The 24,714-nt window shown below is 44.0% G+C and overlaps 1 protein-coding gene across 1 annotated transcript in view; it reads left to right on the plus strand.

Annotated features, from left to right (window-relative positions):
* The first annotated feature begins 4,818 nt into the window (after positions 1–4,818).
* Positions 4,819–24,714, plus strand: part of ARIH1 (ariadne RBR E3 ubiquitin protein ligase 1) — a 36,533-nt gene continuing 16,637 nt past the window's right edge. Inside the window, exons 1-5 of the mRNA XM_009895576.1 lie at positions 4,819–4,885; positions 13,353–13,497; positions 19,009–19,101; positions 19,493–19,548; positions 23,634–23,700. Of these exons, the coding sequence (XP_009893878.1) occupies positions 4,878–4,885; positions 13,353–13,497; positions 19,009–19,101; positions 19,493–19,548; positions 23,634–23,700 (369 nt within the window). The 5' untranslated portion in view covers positions 4,819–4,877. The remainder of the gene's footprint in view (positions 4,886–13,352; positions 13,498–19,008; positions 19,102–19,492; positions 19,549–23,633; positions 23,701–24,714) is intronic.

Consider the following 24,714-nt stretch of genomic DNA (forward strand, 5'->3'; position numbering starts at 1 on the left):
CTGTTTGAAGTGCATTTGGGACTTGGCTGCTTTGTTAGCCTTAAAAAAAAAAAAAAAAAAAAGCAACACTGAAGCATATGAAATACTACTTTATTTTGATATCAAAAGAACTGAAGAAAAATCTGTTGCATTTTACTGATTGGGCTTCAGCTATATCACTGTCTTTCTCTCCGGGCAGAGCTTTATTATGAATGTTTTGTTAGCGAGATAGTTGTGACAGTGAGTCTTTTAAATTGCCCTGAGAATTTCAACAAAATGGCTGCTTTCCTCGGGTGTCGTTCCTATCTGGATATCAACAGGCTCGCTGCCCTGAGCTGGAGGCAGTCTTCCTCGGCTGCAACATGTAAAATTGAATAGGTGGCTGTTGTAAACGAGATCTGCTGTTTCAGCTTTCATCAAACTGCGTTTGCAGGAAAATGGAGCGTTTGAACGTGGTTTGCTTTTTCCCTTGCTCGCCGTCTGATTCTGGTTGCTTTACTTATTAACGTTTTTCTTTATAAATAGAAAATACCCTTTGTAAAAGCACGCTTCTCCCTGCTGCAGCTTCAAGCCTAAGTAGTAATCCTGTCTGAGCAGCGTCGTGGCCCGTTCATAACTAATCTTTGTGGTGTAAGAGTCGTAGACGGTAATCCTGGGTGCCAAATGAGAAGCCCATCCAGTTTCAGAACAGAAACTATAACAAACCAGTGCTGCGTAGTCTGGTGGTGTTTAAATATTCTGTTACCTTCCACAGTGCTGCACAGAGCCAGTGTCCACAGTGATTGCCGAGGGCTCGTACAGCAGCGACGGGGCTGATATGGGGCCGTAGCAGAACTAGCGTCCAAACAAGGGTTGAAACATCAAAGTATTTTGGTGGTGTTTTAACCCCCTATGGCCGAGTTAGAGGACGTAGCTGCTCCGCAGTAGCTTACCTCTCATTGTGATAGATGCTGTGATTTACTCCTCCATAACTGCTCCCAAATAATTGCGAGGTAAGTGTGTGCATGCAGGCAATTAATGCGGAGCAGCTGTTACCGGTGCCTTGCCTTAAATTAGAGCAATTCTTAATGCCAGAGGTTTTTGCATTTGTATTTAAGTGTGGTTTACATTATGCAAACCAAGCCTCTTAGTGCTGCCTCCCTCCCTGTCTCCAGTCCTCCCTGCGTAATGCCAGCTCAGGTTGTATTGCTGTCCGCGCTGCCTACCAGCAAGGGCAAATCCTCGCCTTCTGTGTCAATGAAACAACTAGTTAAGTCTTAAATATAAGGTCTTGGATGTGGCAAGCAGAGAAAGCAGGCAGCTTTTTGGTAGGAGCTTGTCATGCTGTTGGAGGGTTGTTTTTTTTTTTTTTTAATTAACTTGTTGAACAAATACTGCTGTAGCTAGAGAAAGCTGAAGCCCAACAGCTTAACCCCCCACTCCTTATTTGTTGTTATACACCAAGCCAACAGTGCTGGTCTCTGAAGTATAATCCTAAATAACGCGCTGTTTTGTGCACAGTGGGGAAAATAGCTTGCTTTTTGTGATGGTGGGGTGGTGGTGGTGCCTGATCTAGGGTAACTTGTTTTGGAAAGCTGGGGAAAATGAAGAAGCCACAAATGAAACAAGACCCTCTTGTTCTTCATGGTTACTTGTACTTTGGTGAGCGGTATCTGCTGGATTTGCCTTGTGGCGCTCAATAGTCGCTGCAGACCCCTTTAGTTCCTTATGAATATGGCATAACTTACCCTTCAGTGCAGGGGGAGCCTGTCTGTTGTCGTCTTTAAAAGGAAAAGTCGGACAGAGACCACTACCTCAGTTGCCTCTTAGCCTATTTAGTGATTAATAGATATTCCCAGAAGTCTTAATACAGTGGCCAAGTGGGCTGCTGTAGCAGAAGGTAGGACAAGACTCAAAGCTAATTTCAAGCTCTTGTAGTGCTGTTGTGTGAGAAGTGAAGAAAATACTGTATCTTTGTGCATCCTTTCAGCAGATCTCTGGTCTGAGTGGAGAATCCTTATGTTTGAGAAGACAGTATTACAGAAAAAGATGTTATGGATTGCCAAATACGAAGTAACGTAGAATGATCAAAACCTAAAGCCCTGAAAGAGGCTGCAGTCCTCCTCCCTGAAGCTGGAGTAGCCTTTTGGTGAAGCAGACCCGTAAATTCCCGTTCGGCTGCTTGCTGGCAGGACTGACTTGAAAGAGTTGAACCGCTGGCTCCCTTCCATCTGCAGTGCTGGCGCGGGCTCTCTGCTGCTGCGCTGGATCAGGGCTTGATGTTGTTGGAAAGCTTTTTCTCGAACTCTTTTTCTTCTCTTTACGTGGGGTTCCATGCTGGTTTAGCATGGTTCCTGCCTGGCTGCAGGGCAGAGTGCTTGTCGGCCCCGCTGCCAGGGCGAAAGGTGAGGCTGCAGCCTCTCTGGGAGATGCAAACTGCCCATGGACCATCCTGTAGCCCGAAGAGCACCTCACCCTGGCCTCTGGGTTTGTACTCGGTGGATTCACATCATGATAGCGTAGCAAGGTGTCAGCTTGCTGCTTTGGCTGAGAGCTAGTTAGAACAGTTAGAGTTGGAAGGGACCTTAAAGATCATTGAGTTCCAACCTCCCTGCCCTGGGCAGGGACACCTTCCACCAGTCCAGGCTGCTCAAAGCCCCGTCCAGCCTGGCCTTGAACACTTCAAAGGACGGGGCATGTAAAATAACTCCATCAGAGCAGTGAGCTAGTCCAGCTTGTCCCAGAGCTGCACCATCGCTGCTTTTGATGCAAGAAAATGGGTAAATGTGCCTGAAAATGGGATTGTCCCCTTAGGAGGCAGCTGTTAGCCCGACTCCTGCTAGCGTGCTGAAGGTCGGGGTGCTCCATCGCTGTTTTGTCATGGCTGCTTGCATTAAAGATCATTGAGTTCCAACCTCCCTGCCCTGGGCAGGGACACCTTCCACCAGTCCAGCCTGCTCAAAGCCCCGTCCAGCCTGGCCTTGAACACTTCAAAGGACAGGGCATGCAAAATAACTCCATCAGAGCAGTGAGCTAGTCCAGCTTGTCCCGGAGCTGCACCATCGCTGCTTTTGATGCAAGAAAATGGGTAAATGTGCCTGAAAATGGGATTGTCCCCTTAGGAGGCAGCTGTTAGCCCGACTCCTGCTAGCGTGCTGAAGGTCGGGGTGCTCCATCGCTGTTTTGTCATGGCCGCTTGCATGTGGTTGTCAGCCAAGCACCTCCTTGTGTTTAGTTAGGAGCTCGGATCTATATCGCCTGGGAGACTTGTTCAAAAAAGGGACTGGGGCTGTGTTTTCACAATACCGAGTGTTTGGCAATACCCGTTTCTGGGTTTTGTGCCCCATACTGCGTAGCGGATTTGCCGTCCCAGCTGTTTATGGGGCTCTGCATGGAGTGGATCAGGGATCTGGTGTAACCTTTGTAAAGCTGCTTTTGTTCACATGGGCTTTTTAAGCTGGAAAAAATTCTCGATTTGGCCTTAAACAAGCTGTGCTGGCATTAATAAGAGTAAGAACACACTGCAGCGTAAGAGGAGTGTCGCTTTTTATAGTATAAGCCACAAGTCTAGTTCTTTGCGCTTACATTTTTGACCCTAGGGCTGCATTTCAGTGAGGGTTTTGTGGGTGTCCCTGCTGAAAGATTGCTGTCCCACTTGTCCCCTCCTGCCCTCTCCCTTGTGCTAATGCAGCTGTTAGCGTGGTCAGGCCATCAAGCAGACTGGGAAACTGATTCAGTGGAAAAAAAGCAACTTAAAGGAGAAGAGGAGGGGGAGAAGACGGCTGTACCAGCCTGGGTGGGTGAGCGCAGGACATGAAGTGTGCGGCTGAGGGTAAGGATGGGGCGGGATCGCTGCTTTGGGTGGCAGCATTAGCTTTTGGCAGCTTCAAGTTGTAGCTATAGCCCGCGGGCTCAGAAAATCACATTGCTAGTTTATGTCCTACTTTTCAACAGCTTCAGAGTATCCATTGAAAATTTGCCCAAAGGCAAAACTTCCATTTTGGTGTCGAATGGCAAAGTACACATAGCTGCTTGTTGTTGCCTCTGTTGCATGTAAATGGTCCTCAAACTGAGCTGAGATAGTGTGGATTTAGGGCCCTAAAACACAGTTCTGGGGTGTAACAGGAGCCATGTGGTTTGTTATGTTTCTCGTTTGACCAAACCCTTGGGTGATGATATGGATTAAGTTGGAACAAAAAGTGTACAAGTGAAAACCAGCTTTTATTTCCTCGTCCTATTTCTGACCTTTGTAGCCTGTATTTCTTCGCTTAGTTGTATAATTGCATAGTATTTGCTGAACCTCGGGGTGCTTTGGGAACATCTGGAGACTTCAAAGGACATTGTCATCTTATACTGGCAGCCGGTTACTTTCTGGGAGAGTTTTCAGCCCAAGTGTTTTGGTGTTCAGGGCTGGGACAAACAAGAAATACTCTTTTTCCGCAAATAGCGTGGAACTTGTGGCAAAAAAATTGAATAGGATGGATGGCAATTAGCCCTTCCTGCACTTTACGAGCATCCTGGGTTTACGCTGTGTAAGCGGGTTAGACAGGGAGGTGGTGGCACATGGGCATCCGTTCCGGGAGCGGTAACTAACCTGTTCCTTAAATCTTCAACTGTATTCTTATTTTATATAGTCACTTTGCTTTACAGAGCTTTTTCAAAATTTTGCTATCTGTCAAGTCAAGCTATTTTCCAGTGTGTGGCTGACAACATAATCTGTGCAGACAATACATGTTATCAGACACACCGATTTCCCAATTTGCTTATTCAGAACTCAGCTTGGTGTTCTTGTAACAGTATAGCAACTTGGTCAAGCAGTTACTCATGTATTTATTATTCCTTTTCTTTTCTTTCTCTAGAATCCAGCAACTATCACTCGAATACTGCTTAGCCATTTCAACTGGGATAAGGAGAAGCTGATGGAGAGGTAAGCAGCCATCTTAGCATGCAGCCGTGTTTTTTGCTTCCGACCTGCAAGAAATGTTTATTACCAGATTAACGTGAGAATGGATGAATCTCTTGTGTGAGCTCTAAATGTTCCCCCTTAGACTTTACCGGCTGAGAGTGACTCCTTTGAAAAAATATTAATAATGCCTATTAGAGTTCAGAGAAGTTTTGGAAGTTAGTTGTCCCTTGGAGGAAGGGACGCCTTCCAGTTTGAACACATACAGGCACGGGATTTTCATGGGCTCTGGAAGAAAGCAAGCAGGAACAGGTTCCTGTTATCTTGCAACTGTTTTGGATTTGGTTGCTCTCGCATGTCATTCTAATATGCGTGCTCCTGCCATGTTTATTTGTTAGTCTCACTGAGACTAAATGGTTTCTGACTGATAAAGGTGCTGGTGAAGTGCATCTGCCTTCCTTGTCTTCATCTTTGCAGCTCTAGGGGTATTTTTTAGTGTGTGTGTGTAAATAATGGCTTGAATTTTGCCCCTTCCCACTCCTCGGAGCAGAGCATTTTATGGTTACTTCTCATCTTTGATTCCCAGCTCTTGGGGAATGTTGCTGGTAAAGGTACTTTTTATAGTTTGTTATTACACAGTGGAGGCCCGTCGTGGTTTAACCCCCACCAGCAACTAGGACCGTGCAGCCATTTACTCACTCTCCCCTGGCCCCAGTGCGGGGGACGATCAGTCCGGACCAGGCACAGCATAAAGGCAGTACAGGGACTTACTGGTTGTTATGGTCTTTGCTGGTCTTAACAGCTATTATGAGACAGAATCGTGTGGGTTGGGGGTGAGGGCAGAAGGACTCTGCCTGGTGGGATGGTTTGTGTGGCCGTTTCTCCATTGCCCTTTCCTTTGCCTGGTGATCAGGAGATAAAGAATGCTTTGTAGTCTTCAAACCCCACGCAGAAACAATTGGTGGTGGTGCTGTTGAATTGATAAATACCTGTTAAGGTATTAAGCTCGTGTAGTTTGGTGCTCTTTCACGCAGGGCATGAGCATGGAAGAGCAGCAGGTTTTTGGTCTGCTAGTAGATAGTTCTGGAGTTTAAATATTTCCATTCTCCTGGGATAAGGGATTTAGGACACCTTTAGCCCCCTTTTTGTAACACTTTTCAGTTAGTGATGGCTCTCAGGTATCTCTTATGTTTTGTTTGGCCTAGATTTTTTTTTTTCTGAAGGGATTATATTATTTTAAAGCTTTCTTGTCTTTGCTTTTTTCCCTGAGATTGACCTCTTTTAGTTAATGTTGGAAGTATGAAAGCTTTGTGTTACAAATATAGTCACATTGAGGCTATTTAACTCTGACTACAACTGTTAAGCATTCTGATTTAGTTTCTTCTCTCTATCATGTGTCTGTTCACTTCTTTGTGTTTGAGTTTCTTGCGCTGTTCTTTTGATCAGGCTAAAGTTCAACTCTCCTTGCCTACCTCCGTCTCACTTTGAGATACCTCTGTGTAAGTGTACTCAGATGTCAGCTGATATTCAGTAGGTTTTTTAGCTTGTTTAAGGCTGCCGTCAATTAAAAAATAAAAATAAAAATTGGGCTGTGGGGTCTTTCAAAGGATGCTGTCAGCCACTTTTATGTGAGGTGTTATTGTTAAGGCTTTTACAGTTTCCAACCAAAACATTTTAAGTACATGTAAATATTTACAAAGTCACTGGGTAAATATTTACTCTTGGTACATATTCATTAAAATACTTATCTTAATTCTATAGGATTGCTCCTGTGAGTAATGTAGTACGTGACCCTTCCTTACACAGACCTATCGCACACTAGTCACAGTTTTGGTGCTGATGTCACATTACATTAGAAAAAAACATTTAAACGTTTCTCTCTCAAGTATCTGGTGCTGTTTTCTGTCACTTCTTCACCAAATAGCTTCCACCAAGCCCTTTGCAGTGTTCCGCTGGTGCTCAGCTGGGTTCGAGCAGGAGCAGGAGGCTGGGGAAGAGCCTGAGAGCTGACTCGTAGTGTTCAAGAAGGTTTTTGTGATGGATGTGGTAATAGGTGAAGGCAGGGGTGCGAGGCAGGAGGTCACTTCAGTAGCCAGGGTGCAAAACAGTCGTGTTGAAATAGGGATGGAGCTGGAAATGATGCCGTGAGCAAGCTACAGGTCACATCTTTTTGCTGAAGTAGAGATCATTCTTGTTCAGATTAACATGAGAAGGTGATTAAGCCCAAATTTAGGCTCGGTTCATCCTCCAAAACTGAGATCACTTTTGAGACTTCACTTCGTATATGTCCAGCAAATCTTATTGCAGATTTTTGCTAGTGTCAATGAGCTAAAAAACACAGGGAAGCATTCTTGATGTGGTAGGGAGGCATGCTCTAATCAGGCAAAAAAAATAAATTTTAACACGACTTCATTTTTTTTTTTTTTAAGGGAAAGTACCCCAACCTTACATTTTACTTGAAAGTAACACTATCCATTCACTGCGTCTTCAACATCCGACCAAAAAAAAAAAAGTCTTGTGTCTGAAATCTCCAGCTCACAACCCTGTGTTGTGCTGGCTTGCCGACGGCGTGCAGCCGTCGCCGTTGGGGCTAGACCCCGGCAGAGCCTGACCCCGGAGCCGCAGATTGTGCTCACGCTGCGGAGCCGGCAGGTAACCGCTGCTCTCGCCCCGCTCGCGGGGCCCCGGGGAAAACCACTCGCACACACTGTTCTTTCACACCGATTGAATCCCTGTTCTGCAGCACTGTTGGAGACTTCATATATAATTTATTCTTTTTTTTTTTTTTCCTGGGGGAGTCTAAACAGTGAAACTGGTATAAATTTGGCCTCTTTTACTCCTGATAATCATTAGGAAGACTTCCCAGGAAATTCCTGTTGTTGCCTGCAGTCTGGGTGGGTTTAACGCTTGCGAAGATGTAATGTTTGGGTGCAATTTTGTGTGCTTGATTTCACACCAAGTCAGGGCTTGAATGCAGTTGCTTAATGGCCTGTATTTACAGTACCAAGCCAGTGTCTGGTTTACCTTAGTTCATGGTGAGTCAGCGTGACCTGACAGGCAGCCTTATCAAACTTTGCCTGTAGTAAAGCAGATAAACAAAGTGGCTTCTTTTTTTGATAAGTGTTAAAGTGTGGTGAGGTCTGAGCTCCTGAGATGAAAATTTCCGTGTTTTAAAACGTGAAAACCTCTTTATCGCTTTTTTCGTTGTTATGCGTATTTTTAATAAACGGGTTACTATTGTCTGTGCCAGCTTTGTCATGGGATAATTGCATGGCATTATTAAGAGGGCAGATATGTTACAGGTATTTATTCAACTTACAATGAAGTAATAGCCCCAATTAAAAGACTGCCCTATCCCACTGGTGGGGCACTAATTATTTGACTGTGTCTGAAAGCAAAGTTGGTGTTTTGGGGTGAATTTGTTTGTAGGATGGAACTGGGTACTGGAGGAAGTACTGGAGTTCAGCTTCTGCTATGCTGCATGTGTTTTGGAGAAGAAAGGTGTTTAATATGTTTTCCTCTGTCTCGCAAGCTTGGTTAATAGGGACAGCAGACCTTAGCTGGCGTAGATTGGGCAGATGACCTCAGAAGTAAGTGAAGGAAGTGCTTTAGCTTTTGACTTTATCTTGGTTACCTTCCAATTTTACTATGGCTGATAGTGTCCATCCCTCCCGAGGGGAGTTCTGGGGATGAACCTCCCCGTGATAAGGAGACTAAAATGCAGCTCTCCTGCTTTATGTGCCTTCCCCTGGTCATTTTTTTTAAAAAAAAGAAAAGTATTTCAGCATGCAGCCGAAGGCCCAATTTAATCCCCGGAGGTACAGAGGTACTGCAGTCCCTCGTAGGTGCTTATCTCGGTGGCCGCATGTCTCTGTTCCCTCTGAGCAGGGGACGGATGCCAGGGTGGCCCCAGTGGCTTGGCTGCTAGCCCAGATTGCCTCTTCCCCTTGCATTCAGGGTCTGACTCCTCTCTGTGGGTACCTGGCCGTCTGCTTTCCTTTGGACAAATAAGCACTTAACGCGATTCAGCAGAGGCTGAACAGATGAAAAATTGTGTATGGCAGGCTTTTTGGTATGAAGATATCTTTTACTGCAAGTATACTCATTCTCTGACATTCACAGATGCCCTTTCACTAAAGTAAATATCCTAAAGTGTGTACCAGAAGCTTTTTTTTTTTTCCCCTTAAGTGAAAAGGCTTTTTATCTTTGATACTTCCTTGGACAGGATTTGATTATGTCTAGAAAATTGTGATTAGGCAGTTACCAACAGCAGGAGGAAATTTTGAGGAAATAAAGAAGCTGACAGCTTGATCCCTCTGCCAAAAAGACCTGACGCTATTATGGACTTGGTGTCGGTAAGCAGTGAAGAAATTCTAGAAGAAAAGAACTTGCTGGTGTGTCTGTTCGTTTTAAAGTAGCAGAGAAAACAACTTTGCGATGAAGAGAATGAATTTTGAAGAAGTAATAGAACTGGTTGTTGAAGTCAGCTGTATTGAGCCAAGACCCTAGTGTTGAACAGACCGTAACATTTCTTGAGTATCAGAAGTGCTGGCATTACTGAATGTGCAAAGGGAGTAGAGGATAAAGTATTTAAAAGGCTGTACTCCTCCCTAAGATGAAAATAAGAACCAAGCAACCAAGAAGCAGCCCTTTAATAGTGAGAAGTTGAGGGATGGCTTGAAAAATCAAACCCCCTGGAGTTGTGAAGGAATCAAGGAGGGAATTAAAGGGGTTTTCTCCCGTGTTTCACAGCAGCGATGATGGCATGCAACTATATGATATAAAATATGTAGCATCACTGGGTTCAGCTGTTAGTATGGTGTGTATGGAGTTAGTTTGCTCAAAAGGGAAGTAGCAGACTAGATGGAACCTGTTAGTAATTCCCTTGTCGGTTACTTTTGGGGTGAAGGTTTGTTAGTATTAATGAATGTCTTGGCACAGATCTGTTTGGAGGCATTTGGTTCAGGGGAGGATCCGAATGTCATACAGGCGAGAAAAGCAGACGGCTGGGAGGATCCTAGCAATGAAAGTGGAATAAAGTGTCACAAGAGGTCTCAACAGAGAGATGGAAAAGGAGCTCTGGAGAAAGGTAGACATCATTTGGGATGCGTTAGATCTGCAGCAGAAACGTTAGTGAAATTCTGTGAGATTGTATGAAGTTGTAGGGAGAGCTTAGCTGGGATTGCATTTGTTTTGGCCTCCTTGGGTTCAAGAAGGGTGAATAGAAATGGAAATGAGTGGTTGAGAAGGTTTGCTGGGACAAGGCAGTGGAGAAATGTCATGCGAAGAGCTTATCTGCTCTGTTGGGAAAGGACACTACAGCTGCTGCCTGTGAATCCTTCGACAGAAGAACATGGGAAGAGTGAAGGGAGATCTGCCTGAACCATGGTCTGTGGTGATGCTTCAACAAGTGGAAAAAAAGGTGTGGTAATAGGAATAAGAGTCGTTCCTAACCATTGCAGGAACTCTTTTGACTGGGCCCTTGGTGTGTTTGCATAAGGAGTGGTGGAGCTGTTAGAGAGGTGGTGGACTTTATTCTGCAGTGCCCATCGCAACTGTGTATTTTCAGGGAGATCTGGGTTTTCTTCTGCGTTTTCTAGAGTTCTTATTTTCATATTGCCCAGTGCCAGCATGATTTTGAGTCTGAGACACATAACATGCATGTAGTTGTGGAAATTACTTGCTCAGCGCACCCTGGCACAGCAAAGAAAGCGCGCGCAGTAAAAAAGTGGTTTGTTTTTTTTTTTTTTTTTCTCTTGAATTTGTGTTTTCTCCTTCCTTTGGATGGCCCTGGAGTCTCTCAGCTGCTTTGTTTGCTTCTCCTGTGTTAAGTGTAGGGGAGACCAGGCAGTTCTGAGATGGAAACCATTTACTATGAGCTGTGGCTGTTGCACCGAAAGCTAAGCACCTGTATATCGGTGCTTTGGAAACGTTTAAATTGGTTAAAGACTCCAATCTATGCATCTTACTTGAGTTACCTTTATTGTTAACTGTTAGCCCCAAGAAACACACAATGTCGATTTTTCTCTCTGTTATTGGGGAACTACAGAAAGCCTGGGAAGGAAATGGTTGTTCTGAATGAGTTACCCCTTGGCATTCAGAGGGATTAGGTAATTCCAGGTGAAAAGCAGTTGCTGGTGACTTTCTGTCCATATTTCTTGGTGTAGGGCAGTAGATGTCGTGGCTCAGAATAGTAGCTTTTGCAGGGATTTGCAGGGTAAAAAAAAAACCAAACAAAAACAAACAAACAAAAAAAACCAAAACAAAATTGCCTGGTGCAAGTGGTGAAGTCAAGTCCTGATGTGGATATGCACCCTTAAAAACAGCCCACCATTACAAATATCTCTGGTATTTCCATAAGCATTTAGCTGACCACAAATGCCAGCGTTCTAGTTGCATCATAGCTTTTGTCTTCAAAACTATTTTCTTTGCAAACATCACACCCAACTGTCTGCTCCTTTCGAAGGGAGGATGTCCTACACTGGTTGTGCTGCGCATAAGAACAGTTTGAAGGCTGGAAACCTTCTGTGGGGTTAATATTTATTCATGACTCTTTAATAGTGCTTATAATGGGAGTGCACTGAATTCACTGGCTAAAATTGTCTAGATATAAGTAATGCTGAAAGCAAACAAAATAACTTGGTTGAGTTAAATCCCTGAGCTAACACTGAAGAACAGTGGCAAAGCCTCGTGTATACTGCAGTGCCGGAATTCACCACCACCTTCAAAATTCAGCGTCTTGAAAATTAAGATATAAAATATTTGAACTGCATCAAGAAACGTATGAACCAGCAATGAAATTAACCCTTTTTAACTGTACATCAAGTCTTGTCAGTAGGTAGTGCTGTAAGAGAGCTGCTTTGGATTTGGAACTCTTTGGGAATACTGCAGGATAAGACCGTGTAGCCGGAGGCGTTTGGGGTTAGATGTTGTATACCAGGCTCGGTCCCAGATTTGAGACACCTAATAACTTCTTTCCCCTAGCGGCAAGTCTTGGTTCTTTTCTATCTGTTGGTGGACAGCAGATTCTTATTCTGGTCTGGTTTGTGATGAGTTTAAGTATTAGCCTTGTAAAGACTCTTCAGTCTTGCCTGCTTAGCTACAGGGACAGTTGTCAGCTGCGAGTACATTTGCTGGTCTTAAAGGTGACTGCACTATGGTTAAATGCATTTTGTTTTTCTTTTTCCCCTAGGTAGGTGCCACCTTATTTGAACTGAACTCGCTCATGATGGTGGGGATGGCTTTTTTACTGGCATTGAATGGGGGATGTACATGCAGGTTAGCTGGCTAATTAGATTTGAGTTCTTTGCAGCTGCTGCGGGCTGGAGAGATATATGGTATCTCGATGTTGGGAGGAGGCTGACCTGTCTACTCATGGTTCTTTCAAATCTAGTCCTCCTTACCAAGTTGCAGAGCTTTCTGTAAGACTAAACCAAAACAGTATTTTTTTTCTTAAGAGAATAAGAATTAAAGTGGTCTTTTATCTCCCCCCAACTAATTTTGCATCCTCCCTTCCATGAGAGATCTAACCTTTGGAAGCATTGTAACCTGGAGTTATATTTTCTTAGGAGGTTGTTAAAACATCTCAGGGTGAGTGGAGACAGAAGATACCCAAACAGCCAGGGTTTTGACCCAAGAGGTGGACAGTGCGTTAGCTCTGTTGCAGGCTTTGGACATGGGTAAGGTGCTGAGTGTGAAATTGAGGATGAGTCTAACTGGAGATCAGAGTCCCGGTCTGATCAAGACCTGGTCAAGCAGCAGTTGTTCCCAGACTCTGGTGATGACTGAAGTGTGTGAAACATAGCCCTGCAGTTGCCCTAATTGGAGATCAGTGACTGTGCCGAAGTGCTCCATCAGCTGAACCAGGCGTCTGACCCTGCTGACACATTTCTCTTTGGATCAGAGAAGGAAGTGCCAAAATTGAAGTCCGGGACCTCTTTGGGGCGCACTTAATGTAAATCTGAGTACATGGAGGAAAACATGGAGTATGGGAACTAGGGACCTGCTGAATCACCAACTGTGACTGATTGCTGCTTCCTGCCTCCTCTTTAATGTGTTAGTGATTAGAATATTATGGGAAAAAGGAAGGCTTAAGCTGAAAAGAGAACTATACCTGTGGGCATCGGACCTGTGCTTTGGGAAGGTGTCCTGGACTGTGAAGTAAGATGTTCTTGCTTTGGTTTAATGCGAAGAAATCACTGTGGAGAATCGTGAATTACTTGAAATGCAGCTGAAGAATTGAATGTACCTGAATTTTCAGGGGTGTGCAATTCAAGCCCAAATCTCTGAAATGATGTAGCTGTCTGTTATTCATCTCTATGGTCAGGGCCGTGTTGTGTTTTGTTAGTGAAGAGTTTGTTAGAAGTAGTGGGTGTGTGAGGTTTTTGAAGTATTAAACCCAACTTTGTGCATTGAACTTCCAAACAGAATTTGAAAAATTACTTCTGAGGAAGATAGTTAAATTTTCATTTTCTTGTGTGTGTTATCGCAGGTACTTCGATGGCAACTTGGAGAAGCTCTTTGCAGAGTGTCATGTAATTAATCCAAGTAAAAAGTCTCGAACGCGCCAGATGAACACAAGGTCATCAGCCCAGGATATGCCTTGTCAGATCTGCTATCTCAACTACTCAAACTCGGTGAGTACCTGGCGGCCACAGCGGTAGCTGCCCACTAACTGCCCCAACTCTGCTCTCTGAAGCTCAACGTTTTGGGCAGAAGTCTTTAAGGACATCTCCAGCAATATTTAAAAAAACCCTTTGAAATGAAACAGAGATTTCATTTGTCTCATTGAATCTTAATTGGTAATAGATGCGTGGAAAACGGTGTTCAAGATTGTTTCTTAACGCAACAAACCTTATGTTGTGTGCAGCAGCTGATCCAAGAAATGCGGTGGAGGACCACACAATTATGTGGTGCTTTATGCGCTTTCTTTAATTCTTACTGTGTGGTTTGACAAACTTTTTTCTTTTTTAAACAGTGTTAGTTTACCCAAAATAGGGTTGTATTTCAACTGAAATCATTATCCTGTCTGCAAAAACCTTTGAGGATGCTGGGGTCTGGGCACCAGTGTAGTAACGTTCTTCAGAAAAAAACAAAACAGTAGATCAAGTGATTTTTATTTTCTTTTTCTTTTTTTTTTTACAAAGGTCAGATACCAATTGAGATATGCCAATAAATGATACATGGAAGAAAAAGATATGTGGAAAGCGTGATGGGTGAAGGGATTAAATAGAATGACCAGACAGGAAACAGTTTATGAGAGTAGTAAATAAGGATGTGAAATAGGCGAGCTAGAAAGCCTAGAATAAAACTAAGTAAGACTAGGAATAATGTAAAGTTGTGCTATTTGGAGAACACAACCCATGCGGATGTCTTTAGATCTTTATCATGTTTGTGCAATACCTTCTTAATTGGAGAAAGAGATTGGGGTAGAAGTGGTTGCTGGGGCTCTAAGTTAGACTTCTGGTTTGTGGTAGGATTGGTGATGGCGCTTCTTTTGGTGGGGTTTTTTTTTTTTTTTTTACTTCTGGCCAACCACCATGGATTCACAAATCCTAAACTTTTTGATACACTAATGAGAGGTCCAGGCTTCTGCTGTGTTTTGCACAGGCGAGCAACTTGCTGTGACTTTCCAGGGGCAGGACATAATGATGGGAGATCCTGGAAGAAAAGGAAATTAGTGGAAAAGCTCAAACACGGGAGTCTCAGTGGCATTGCCAAAAGGCGGGGTGCTGACACGCGTGGGGAATTCTTCCTTTATTGAAATATACCGTTCCTGGTGGAGCTGTCCTGACCCTCCAAAACACCGAAACGGCTGCCTGACCCTTCAAGAGCAGAGCAGCCCTTATGCAAGGCTTCCTCCTCTTGTTCTGGGTGTGTTTTATGTGCTTGCTTTTTGGCAAGAATGGAAACTGTTTTGAGCTTTGGGGTTTAGGAGTAGCCTCGAATAACATACCCATGCTGCTGTAGGCTGACTGCAAGCCTTTTTCCTTGCTCTGGACCAGGCAGAGGAGAGCAAAGCCTGGGTTCAGGCAGCTGAGATTCTCAGCGTTAAGATCACTATTGCTCTTGAGCCAGTAACCACAAGGCTTCCTGCATCTCCTTTTAAGCCTTGTGTGCGCTGACTTCCTTTTTAGAGAACAGCTGCATAGGAGAATCGATGCTTGCTTTGTACGAAGAAGTGCTTTGCAAAAGAAAAACAAACTTGAGAAATTCGTTTGGCCCCTCTACCTTACGCTGAAATTCTACTTGTTTAATCACTGCAGACTTTCCACTTTAGGTAGTACAGAAATAATTTTGATTTTGGGCTATGCAACATTTTTTAATGGAAATGAGAGAGGGCTTGAGGGGCGGGAAAACTGGGAGGAGACATCTTCAGCATCTTCATGTCCATCTTTGGAATAGGTCCTCTTGGAAGCTCCGAATTTAAATTTCATGCTCTTAATATGTTGTTCTCCCTTTTTTAAATGCAGTTGCTGTGCCGGGTGGGAGCGATACGCGCAGCGCTCACGGCTGACAGGCCTTTCCTCTGGCTGGGGGTACACGTGCTGCCTGGGAAGCAGCTTCCTGGCTACTGGAAGGAACGGCACAAAGCACACTAACACGTCTTGGGCTTGTGGTTTGAACAGCACATTAAAAATAGTGGTCGCCCAGTTGTTAGAAGAGCAGTTTCTTAGCTGGAGCAGGGAGATGTTGCAAGTGTGCAGAGGTGTCTCTAAATTGATTTAAGAAACAACAGAGGGGAACCTCTCTGTTTCTTTGCCATACATAAAAGTTGGAACATATAGGAAAACTAATATTTATGATTTCTTCTTTAAAAGGCTGTAGTGCTTCTGTGTCTAAGGTGACTGTAAACCATCTGGTTTGAAATCTGTTTGAAGCTGTTTTGGTCAATGTGAATTATAAATTCTAGGATAAGTTATGTTCAATACCTAACCTAAAATTTCAGATTTTAAATCCTCTTACAATGATCAGCTTCCTTTCCCCCAAGAAAAAAGCTGTATTTTTTTGTGAGAGCCCCTTTCAGCCTATAGAAAGCTGGGAGCTTGGAGTAGCACCTGTTAAGAGGTTTTTCCGATGTATGGCTATTACTGAAATGTAAGAGTCTTAAATATTCAGTCACTCATGGGGTCATTGCTGGTGGTATTTGTCTGGCTTTTAAAGCATGTGTAGGGGAATTACAAAGTCTTTATAGCTCTTCAGTCATCTCCAAAGAACTGTGACTTGAGGTTTTGGGAACCACCTGCAAAATGAGGCGTGTGATGTTCTCAAGGCAGCCTGGCACCCTGATGGCTGGAAAACTTAAGGGAGATATTTTTAGTCCCTCTGGATCCCTGTGAGCCAGAATCAAATCCCAGTGGTTGTTTGGGGCGAGACCCTTTACTGGTGAGGATGGGAATTGAGAGGGTCATGGCTCTGCCTGCCTCCTCTCTTGCATCTTGCCCTTCGTGTCCCAGTTGAGAGCAAGGCTGCCGGGGTGGGGGTGTTTGGGGAACGTGGTGCTGTTGTCCAAACTGTGTCTTTGTACTAAGGACACGTGGATGGCTCAGTCTGTCAGCGCTATCGTCGTTACTGAAGTAAAGAATGCCTGAGTGAGGCTGTCACGGTAAACACATCTTGGTGCAGCTGATCCCTTCTTTGATGAGTTTGATGCTACCAGAAGAGCAGGGACAGGTATCGAATGGCAGCACGGTGCTGCTAGCACTTGGCATCGCAGGAAGAGTAGGTGATGAGTATAGATAGGGTGAAAGTAGAGCTGTCCCCTGTGATAACGTGCTCTTTCAGAAGTCAGTTACCCTTTACACTCGGTTTTATGTTGGCCTGCTTGCTTGCTCCCTTGACATCTGCTGTCAGCTCAGCCAAAAATAATTGGGAACTCCCTCAAAGTAAAGAAATGAGTTGAAAGATACTCTGGATTCTTTGCAGCCTGGGAGGAAGCGTGGTGGCTGTCTTTTGTGTGGGCATTCAGCAAATCTTTTCACTGCCTGAAGTAACTGAAACAAGTCTTAAATGAAGATACGTGCTTACCCACATTCTGTAGTGCCTCCCGGTGTGTCCCTGCTGCAGGAGTATTTAGGTTCCTTAAGGGATAATCCCCTTGTCCATGCTTATTTCCCATCACGTGTGGAGAGGCCATAATTCTAGGAAAAATCAGTGTCGTCTTCAGGCTGTATGCTGTTGGCTTCCTGAAAGTTAGATGTTGGGGCTTTTCTACCATAACCCTTCATCTGCTGGGAGAAGCTGTGGCTGCCCCATCCCTGGAGGTGTTCAAGGCCAGGTTGGACGGGGCTTGGAGCAACCTGGGCTGGGGGGAGGTGGCCCTGCCCAGGGCAGGGGGTTGGAACTCGATGATCTTTAAGGTCCCTTCCAACCTAAGTCATTCTGTGATCTCCAGGGGACATCACTTGGTCACAGCACTGTCTGGAGCATCAGGTATCTGAGTCAGTAGTGCTTCAAAAGCTGGAGGTGACTTTATTTGATCAGTTTTGGAGTTGGTATACCTTGGCCCCATAGCTGACTGCCTCCTCTCTCCTTGAGCTGTGGTTCTGACAGGACGCGCCGCTCTGATTTTTGTTGCAAAGAAAGCAAAGGTTTGGGTGGGAATCTCTCTTTTTACTTGGAACAGTCAGATGCCGGGCTCACGTGTCCCCTCGCGGGCTGGTCAGGTCCGACTTAACCACCTTTGCCACTCCTGGTGGGCGCTCTCCGGCAGGGAAGGGCAGGCAGAGTCGAGCCCGCTGGCTGCGGTGTCACAGCCCGTTTCCAAACCTCAGGTTCAAACCTGCGCCTCCGCTGATGGCAGGAGTGCCAGCCGAGAGTGAATCACTACATGGCGAGGCTGCGGGAAGAACGTGCTAACGAGCACCTTCCCTGCACCATCCAAGTTGCGGTGGCATTGAAAGACGAGCATGACCCAGCTAATATGCCAGCGTGGGGTGAGCAGAATGGGCAACATGGTGGCCGTAGTCTTGAGTCTTTAATTTTGAGAGAATTTTGTTTTCTTAAAACGGACTCCTTTTCTTAGTTAACAACATCCTGCTGCTGTTTTGGGCTGTTCTGCAGAGGACAACCAGGTTTCTTTCATTTGTGGCGTTTCGTACAAGTCGATGGTATCTCGGGGTGGAGCTCTGCTTTTACCTTACTGGCTGAGAAAACACGATGGTTTGAAAAGCTAAGCCGTCAAATAATAACCTCCGTAGTGGCGTGAGCGAAGTGTTTTAAATACAGTTTGTCCTTGCCCCTGGCTCTGGGTATAAAATAACTTCAGGATGACCTGAGAAAAGTAGCTTAATTTCAGTCTTTCCTCAGCGGTGTTTGCTTCTCCACCCCTTGTGTAACCATTCAATCCCAGATGGTATCTCGAAATACTCGGTGTAGATGATGCATACACAGATGAAGGTGTCCTTGTTGCTGTCTGCAACAGCTACTCGTTATTGAGCTGTGTTGAGTAATTTACACCTGCCAATTAGGATCTTTAGTGTCTTCATCTGAGGAACATCTGGGTTTCAGAGGGAACTTTACCAAGTGAGTTTGGCAAACTTTCTGCATACGCATTGAAAGCGTTAAGTGCACACAATTCTTTCTATTTGTGGTGTTTAGTGCTCACCCAGAAACGCAGACTGCTCGCTGATCACTTGCTGTTTCCTTTACAAGAGGGAGCTAAATTAGTTCCTGCGCATAGCTGGTGTGCATATTTTGGGACTTCTGGGCAGCACCCATACGTGGTAGCAAGCCAAGTGGGGAAAATAGGAGGAAAGAAGACTCTGTATCATCTTATAACCGTGACCAGTTCAGTGGTGTTGCATTTATTTTCCTCATTTGCAAGAGTAAAACTGTGGAGAGCCGTGCTGTGCTCTATATGTGCTCCTAAAACAAGGATTGATTTAAACGGGCAGGCAGGATGGAAACGTCAGCCACACCTTTCCTTGCTGCGAGGGCTGGGGATTAAAGTCTGGCTTTGAAAGCGTGACTAAAGCTGCGTTGGGAATGTTCTGTAGCGGTGATAATGCACAATAAATAAGAGCGTCTCAAGTTTGGTGTGGGGGGTGAGAGATGAGGGGAAACCGCACAGCGTCAAGAAGGGCAAAATGATCGAGTGAATCCACGTGATAAAATGATCCGATATCCTGTGTTCTTTGTCATTGCAGTACTTTACTGGCCTAGAGTGTGGACACAAGTTCTGTATGCAGTGCTGGAGCGAATATTTAACTACCAAAATAATGGAGGAAGGCATGGGACAGGTAAAATGTGAAGTCACCTACCTCATGACATATCTGTGGAAATTCTGTGTGCCGGAGAGGAAGGGGAAAGAAAGGGGAGAATTCTTCTCCACTAAAGTTTAGAAAACCCAAAAGGACCACAAAGAAAACCCAAACCCCAAAGTTTCGGGGGTTGCAGTCTTTGCCACGGGTGAAGCTGAAGGGAACTACGGGGAGTTAGTGCGTTCGTCTCCGCTCTGGGTGGGAGGAATCGTGCTGTGCACAGTGGCACATCTGGGACGTGATGATAGAGCCCATGTGCTATTTTTGCTATGGATTGTAGTGAAGTCTGTTGCCTTGCAATTCTTTGTGATGCAAACAGGATAAACACTGTTCCTTTTATGACCTTTTTGTTGTTTTGTTTTTCCCCCAGACCATTTCATGCCCTGCTCATGGCTGTGATATCTTAGTCGATGACAATACAGTTATGTAAGTATGATGAGTTGCTACCTCTTGGCTTTCCCCTCTTTTTCCATTTTGTTATTTGTGTGCTATTCAAATAAAAAAACCCAACAAACCTACACAGAGGCTTTAAGGCGGCAGAGAGGTTGGTCTTGAACTGTTTATTTTGATACCACTTTGTGTCTCAATTTCTTGTTTCGGTCTGAAAAACCCATGCCACAGTACTTGGAGGAAAGACTCCTTGACCAATTTGGTCAGCATGACAGCGGAATAAACACCAGGCAGTCTTTCCAAACCCTGTTCAGCTGCTTTGTGCATTTTGTTTCCTTTGATTTACGTAGGAATTTAGGACTTCCTCCCTAGGTCAACACACTGGTTCACCAAGTCCTATAGCTATAGTTAATATGTGAGTCAGAGGGAAGAAGTCCTATGTAGGGTGTGTTTTATGCCCTCTGATAGAAAGCTGTTGACCCTCAAACATAAGATTCGATTAAGCTGGTATGTCAGCCTGTGTCATTTCTCTTATTAAGTTCACCAGCTGTAGGATGACTGCTTGTATGTGGTGGAGCAGTGAATTCCATGAGCTTCCTTCGCTTTTATATTGGATGATGTTATTGCATGAGTAACATCCTTCATAATTCTGAACCTTGATTAAGTTCATTTTAATTCTTCATGCTAAAAAGCATCTAAATAGAAGCTTATTATGTTACCTTATTCCTTCCTTCCTGAAGTCTGACTCACTCATTGATATTAATTTGCTGGTTTTTATATCGGTTGCTTTCAGACTAGCGATTTCCCATACCCCTCTGCATTGGTTAGTCATGAAGTGTAGGCTGTGTGGAAGTGGAAGTAGCTGACATGTTTTCGTGCCCTGTTGAGAGGTGGCTTGTAGAGTTCAGTGGGTGGAAACTGAACAGAAGTTGGCATAGTACCTTGAGTGACTTGATTGAGATTATTTTTTTTTGTTTACTGGAGTCTGGACTCAACCTGCAGCATTGTACGCTCTCCGTAGGAAATTTCTTGAGTGTTTTCTTGATTGCAGCAGTTGGAATAAGCTGTTCAAATAGTGCGTGTAGAGTAGCTGAAATCATTGGAGGCGATGGTGGTAGCAGTAGCAAGGAAAGGATGGAAGAGGAGAGCAGCACTAGCTTTTGTTGCTATGGCTTTTCTTGCTGTTGCTTGATATTAGTAGCAGGTCTGACTATCCTTATGTTTCACTTCATGGCTTTTACAGCACAGAAAACCATGAGGGTGGGGTGAATCTGTGCAGTCTTCACACCATGGGCTGCGGGCTTCCCCCCAGCATGGAAGTGGAAGAGATCCCTGGGGCCTGTGATAATAAAATGGCATCTACGTGGTAAAGCAAACAAGTTCTCTTTGGCTGAGTAAAACTATAAATGTTTTGGGGAGGTATAACCCCACCTTTCCCTGGTCTTACGGGGGATGTCTGGAGGAGGGAGGTGCTTTTTTTTTTTTTTTCTTTTGCAAAAGCCTAATGTTTTCTTTTAAAAGTGAAGATGGACAACTGCAGCAGTCTCATGATGTGGAATGAATAAAACTGTTCCAATCCCAACTGGAACCTGCACCCCTTCCTATGTCCTGAATTATGCTCTTTTTAGGTATTTTCCTTTTTACAAAGTCTCCAGCTCTTGGTTTGCAACCTATAGGAACCTAAGATTAACGTGTAATGTATAGACACATTAGTTTTCCATCAGAAAATCAGAGGAGATAGGCCAAATCATTCATTTACGCCCTTCTCAGGAGTCGCCCTCCACAAGGCAGGACATCTCCAAATTGTGTTATCTCTGTACGAGTCCAAACTCAGCAATTTGGATCGCTTTCTGGGATTTATGAGTATTTATTTATCTTATTGTCCCTTTTCTTGTTACTGTTGAGCTTAAGTAGGAAGGTTGAAGAGAGGGTCCCTCTTAGCTCTTTGAAGACCTTCAAACTGGCTGAAGGTAATCTGTTTCTATCCCTTGTTCACCCTTGCTAATGCTGCTGGTAATTGCTTTAACCTACATGCAAAGATGTTGATTTCATTAATAAGCAAGGCAGGCTGACTTTATTACTGCTGTGTCTAACGGCCGCTGCTCGTGGGTGGCAGCAGTCTGGTAGTAACTTCTGAGAATCAACCCACTCGGTGGGAATGGATGGATTTTAGGTTCCCGTATGGAGCGTTGCCTCATTTTTAATCTGCCTTTGCATAATTGCAAATACCAATGCTTCTGCGTCAGATCAGAACGTAGTCAGGTCTTGAAGTAATTCCTTTGGGAGGGTGTTTGACATCTCGCATGATGTGCGTTTTGCTAATTCTGCTGATTGGTGTCTTTGAGGAGTTTGTGTTATCAAAATGGAACAAAAGTAGGCAACTTAATGGTCTGATATGGGATTGCTGCTGTCTTTGGATGAATTTTTGAGATTGTGTAGTTCTGAACTGAGCTGCCAGAAGAGATGGAGGGTTGTCTTCGTAAGCAGTTTGCTCTTCCAACCTGGCCTCTTCGGTGCGGTTGCTTCTTTTATAGCTTGGCTCACCGAGGCCTGTACCCCAAAGGATGGTTTGTGGGCGCTGGAAGTGGTTCTCATCTCTTCGTGTGTCAAGTTGCATTTATTGTTTGTCAAAAGACAGTAATATTCAGAGCAAAGTTCTTGAAGGTCTTGACCTGAGTGGGGTGCTGTGGAGGTGCTGTTGAACTTGGAGCAGGTGAGGTTGCTAACGCGGAGTGATCATAGGCAGCTTGGTAAGCAGAAACCAGTGGATTGCATACTCCGTACGCTCTGGTTAGCTATGGAATTACATGTCATTTAAATTCCAGTTCCTGATATATACATATAATACAGTAAATTTTTAAAGGGACATTTATTATGCATAGAAGCTTGGGTATGGAGTACGAAAGTGAGATTTATAATTCATATTATAAGTTCAAATTGTTTTTTTCATTCTTCAATAAGTTTCACTCCAAAATCGCAGGCTTGCCGTGGACATGGGCCGGATGAGCTGCTTTCTCAGCTGATTTGTTTTATTTTAGCACTGGGAATTTGGCTGCCACGTGCTATGTTTATGTAATAACCAGCACGTCGTTTGGTGAGGAGCTCCCCGGACTGCTAAGGGCTAGGATTTATGCAACAGCGCGTGGTCACATGCGCTGTGCTTTAATGAACGTTGGCGTGATAACACGCAGCAGTACACTTGATTTTTGGCTGCACCCTGAAATGGATAATCTATTAATTTCAATGGTTATACGTGATATGGCCTATATAAAGCTGTATTCCACAGCAGGATTTAAACCAGAAATACTGCAAAGGTGTGTATTAGTCCAGCTTTATATTTTTATATATATAAATATATATGTATAATATATGTACATGCAGAAGACACGTCAGTCATAACTGAAAGACGTATATACAAGTGCTCAACAAAACATAATTAAATCATTTTGAATGTATCTAGGCTGGACAGTCTGCAAATGCCAGCTGGGTCGGTGTGGCCAGGAGAAAAGCGGTCACCGAGCTTTCAAGGAGTCCTGTCTGTCTAGTTTCTTTCTGCTCTCCCGCTTCCGAGCTGACTGACTTAATTTAAAGTCGATGTTGTGTACACACTCTGTGATGTTGAATTTAAATCGACTTTGTTTTTATGGTAAATAGATTAAAACCACATTAACTTTTAATCTGAAGCTGTAGCATTCCACTAAAACCCAGATAACGTTAGGTCTACCAAAGTTATTAACCACACAGCAGTTCTGGAGCTCTTTAAAGGCATTTGCCACATGCTTAATGTAAATTAACTAACGAAATTGTTTGCTCTGTTTCTTGGGCTCTACAGCAAAGTGTTCTTAAATAAAAATCCCCACGCTAAGAGGTTTAGTTCTTTTGAACTGCGTGAGCTTTCTGTATGATTCTGAAGCTAATACGAGAAGTTAAATACAGTATTTGTAGTTTTCATAATAATAAATGATCTAACAAATAGACAGAGAACAGGTAAGTACAAAAAAGTACCTGCAAGTGTAGAAGGAGGAATCAAAACCATTTGTCTGTCTTAACTCACTGGCTATGCATGGAAAAAGTGAGTTTACTATTACAGTAACTTTTCTGTGTTTCTTCCCTTTCCACAGGCGTTTGATCACAGATTCCAAGGTTAAATTAAAGTACCAGCATTTAATAACCAATAGTTTTGTAGAGGTGAGTTTTTATTTGAAATTTTTAATGGCTTCTTGTTTGGTTTTTGTCTCACGCAGAACCAAACCAGAGAAGTGAGGCTTGTTTGTAACTTTAGAGCACTTTCTTTTTTTTGCATAGTCTCTAATCAAATATGACTACAAGGTAGAGGCTTTGCAGGGGTTATTTCATAGCCCGTTGAGTTACAGGTATAGTTGTAGGAAAATATAAGAAAAAAATCTGCAGGACAAAAGACCTAGAGATACAGCAAGCAGCTGTGGATAAAGAGAATGCCAGAGCTGTTCAAAATATAGGTTCTGAGGAGCACTTGAAATTTATAGCTCTTGATTGTTACCTCAGATATTTCTGATTGAAAACAGGACACATTGTTGTAAGCAAGAACATGCCTGAAATATTTGCTATTTGAAGTAAAGCTGCAAAATTGCTTTTAGCAAAATACTAATAGCTTTGCAACCTCAAAATCAAAATAAACGTAGAGAAAGGTGCTTTGGAAGACTTTTCCACTGTCCCAGTTTCCCAGTTGTACTCGTTCAGATTCACTCTAGGGTCTGGTGTGTAAGTTGTAACTGGGATCAAGCTTTCACTCCTTGTTTGAAGTGATGTATGCAGTGGTTTTTGATTGGGTTTTGGGTCATTTGGTGTTTTGGGTTTTTTTTTAATGCAAAGCCAGAGCTAAGCATGTGTTGCAGACTGAAAGACCGGCAAAAGTCTAGTAGTGCCGACCAACACCTGGCTGCAGCACAGCAGCAACAGGCGATGAGGTGGTGTTTGAGGGGTGTTAGAAAGCAGTGCTTGTAGAAAGCTGGTGATCGTGGTTTGTGAGCAGTTTCAGAAAGGTGGCTGCAGCGGTGGGACAGATGTGGGCAGCTGCAGACAGCTCGACAGATGCTTTTTTCACTGGAAAGCTTCATAGTTTCGTATTCTTCAAATATTTTGTCTGGGTGAGCTGGGAGGTCAGCAGAAGTGTTTGTGCTCCTCATGGGTCATAAGAGGCCATTTGACAGTGAAGAGTTGACT

Source organism: Charadrius vociferus, unplaced genomic scaffold, assembly GCF_000708025.1.
Source record: "Charadrius vociferus isolate BGI_N301 unplaced genomic scaffold, ASM70802v2 scaffold132, whole genome shotgun sequence".
Classification (NCBI taxonomy): domain Eukaryota; kingdom Metazoa; phylum Chordata; class Aves; order Charadriiformes; family Charadriidae; genus Charadrius; species Charadrius vociferus.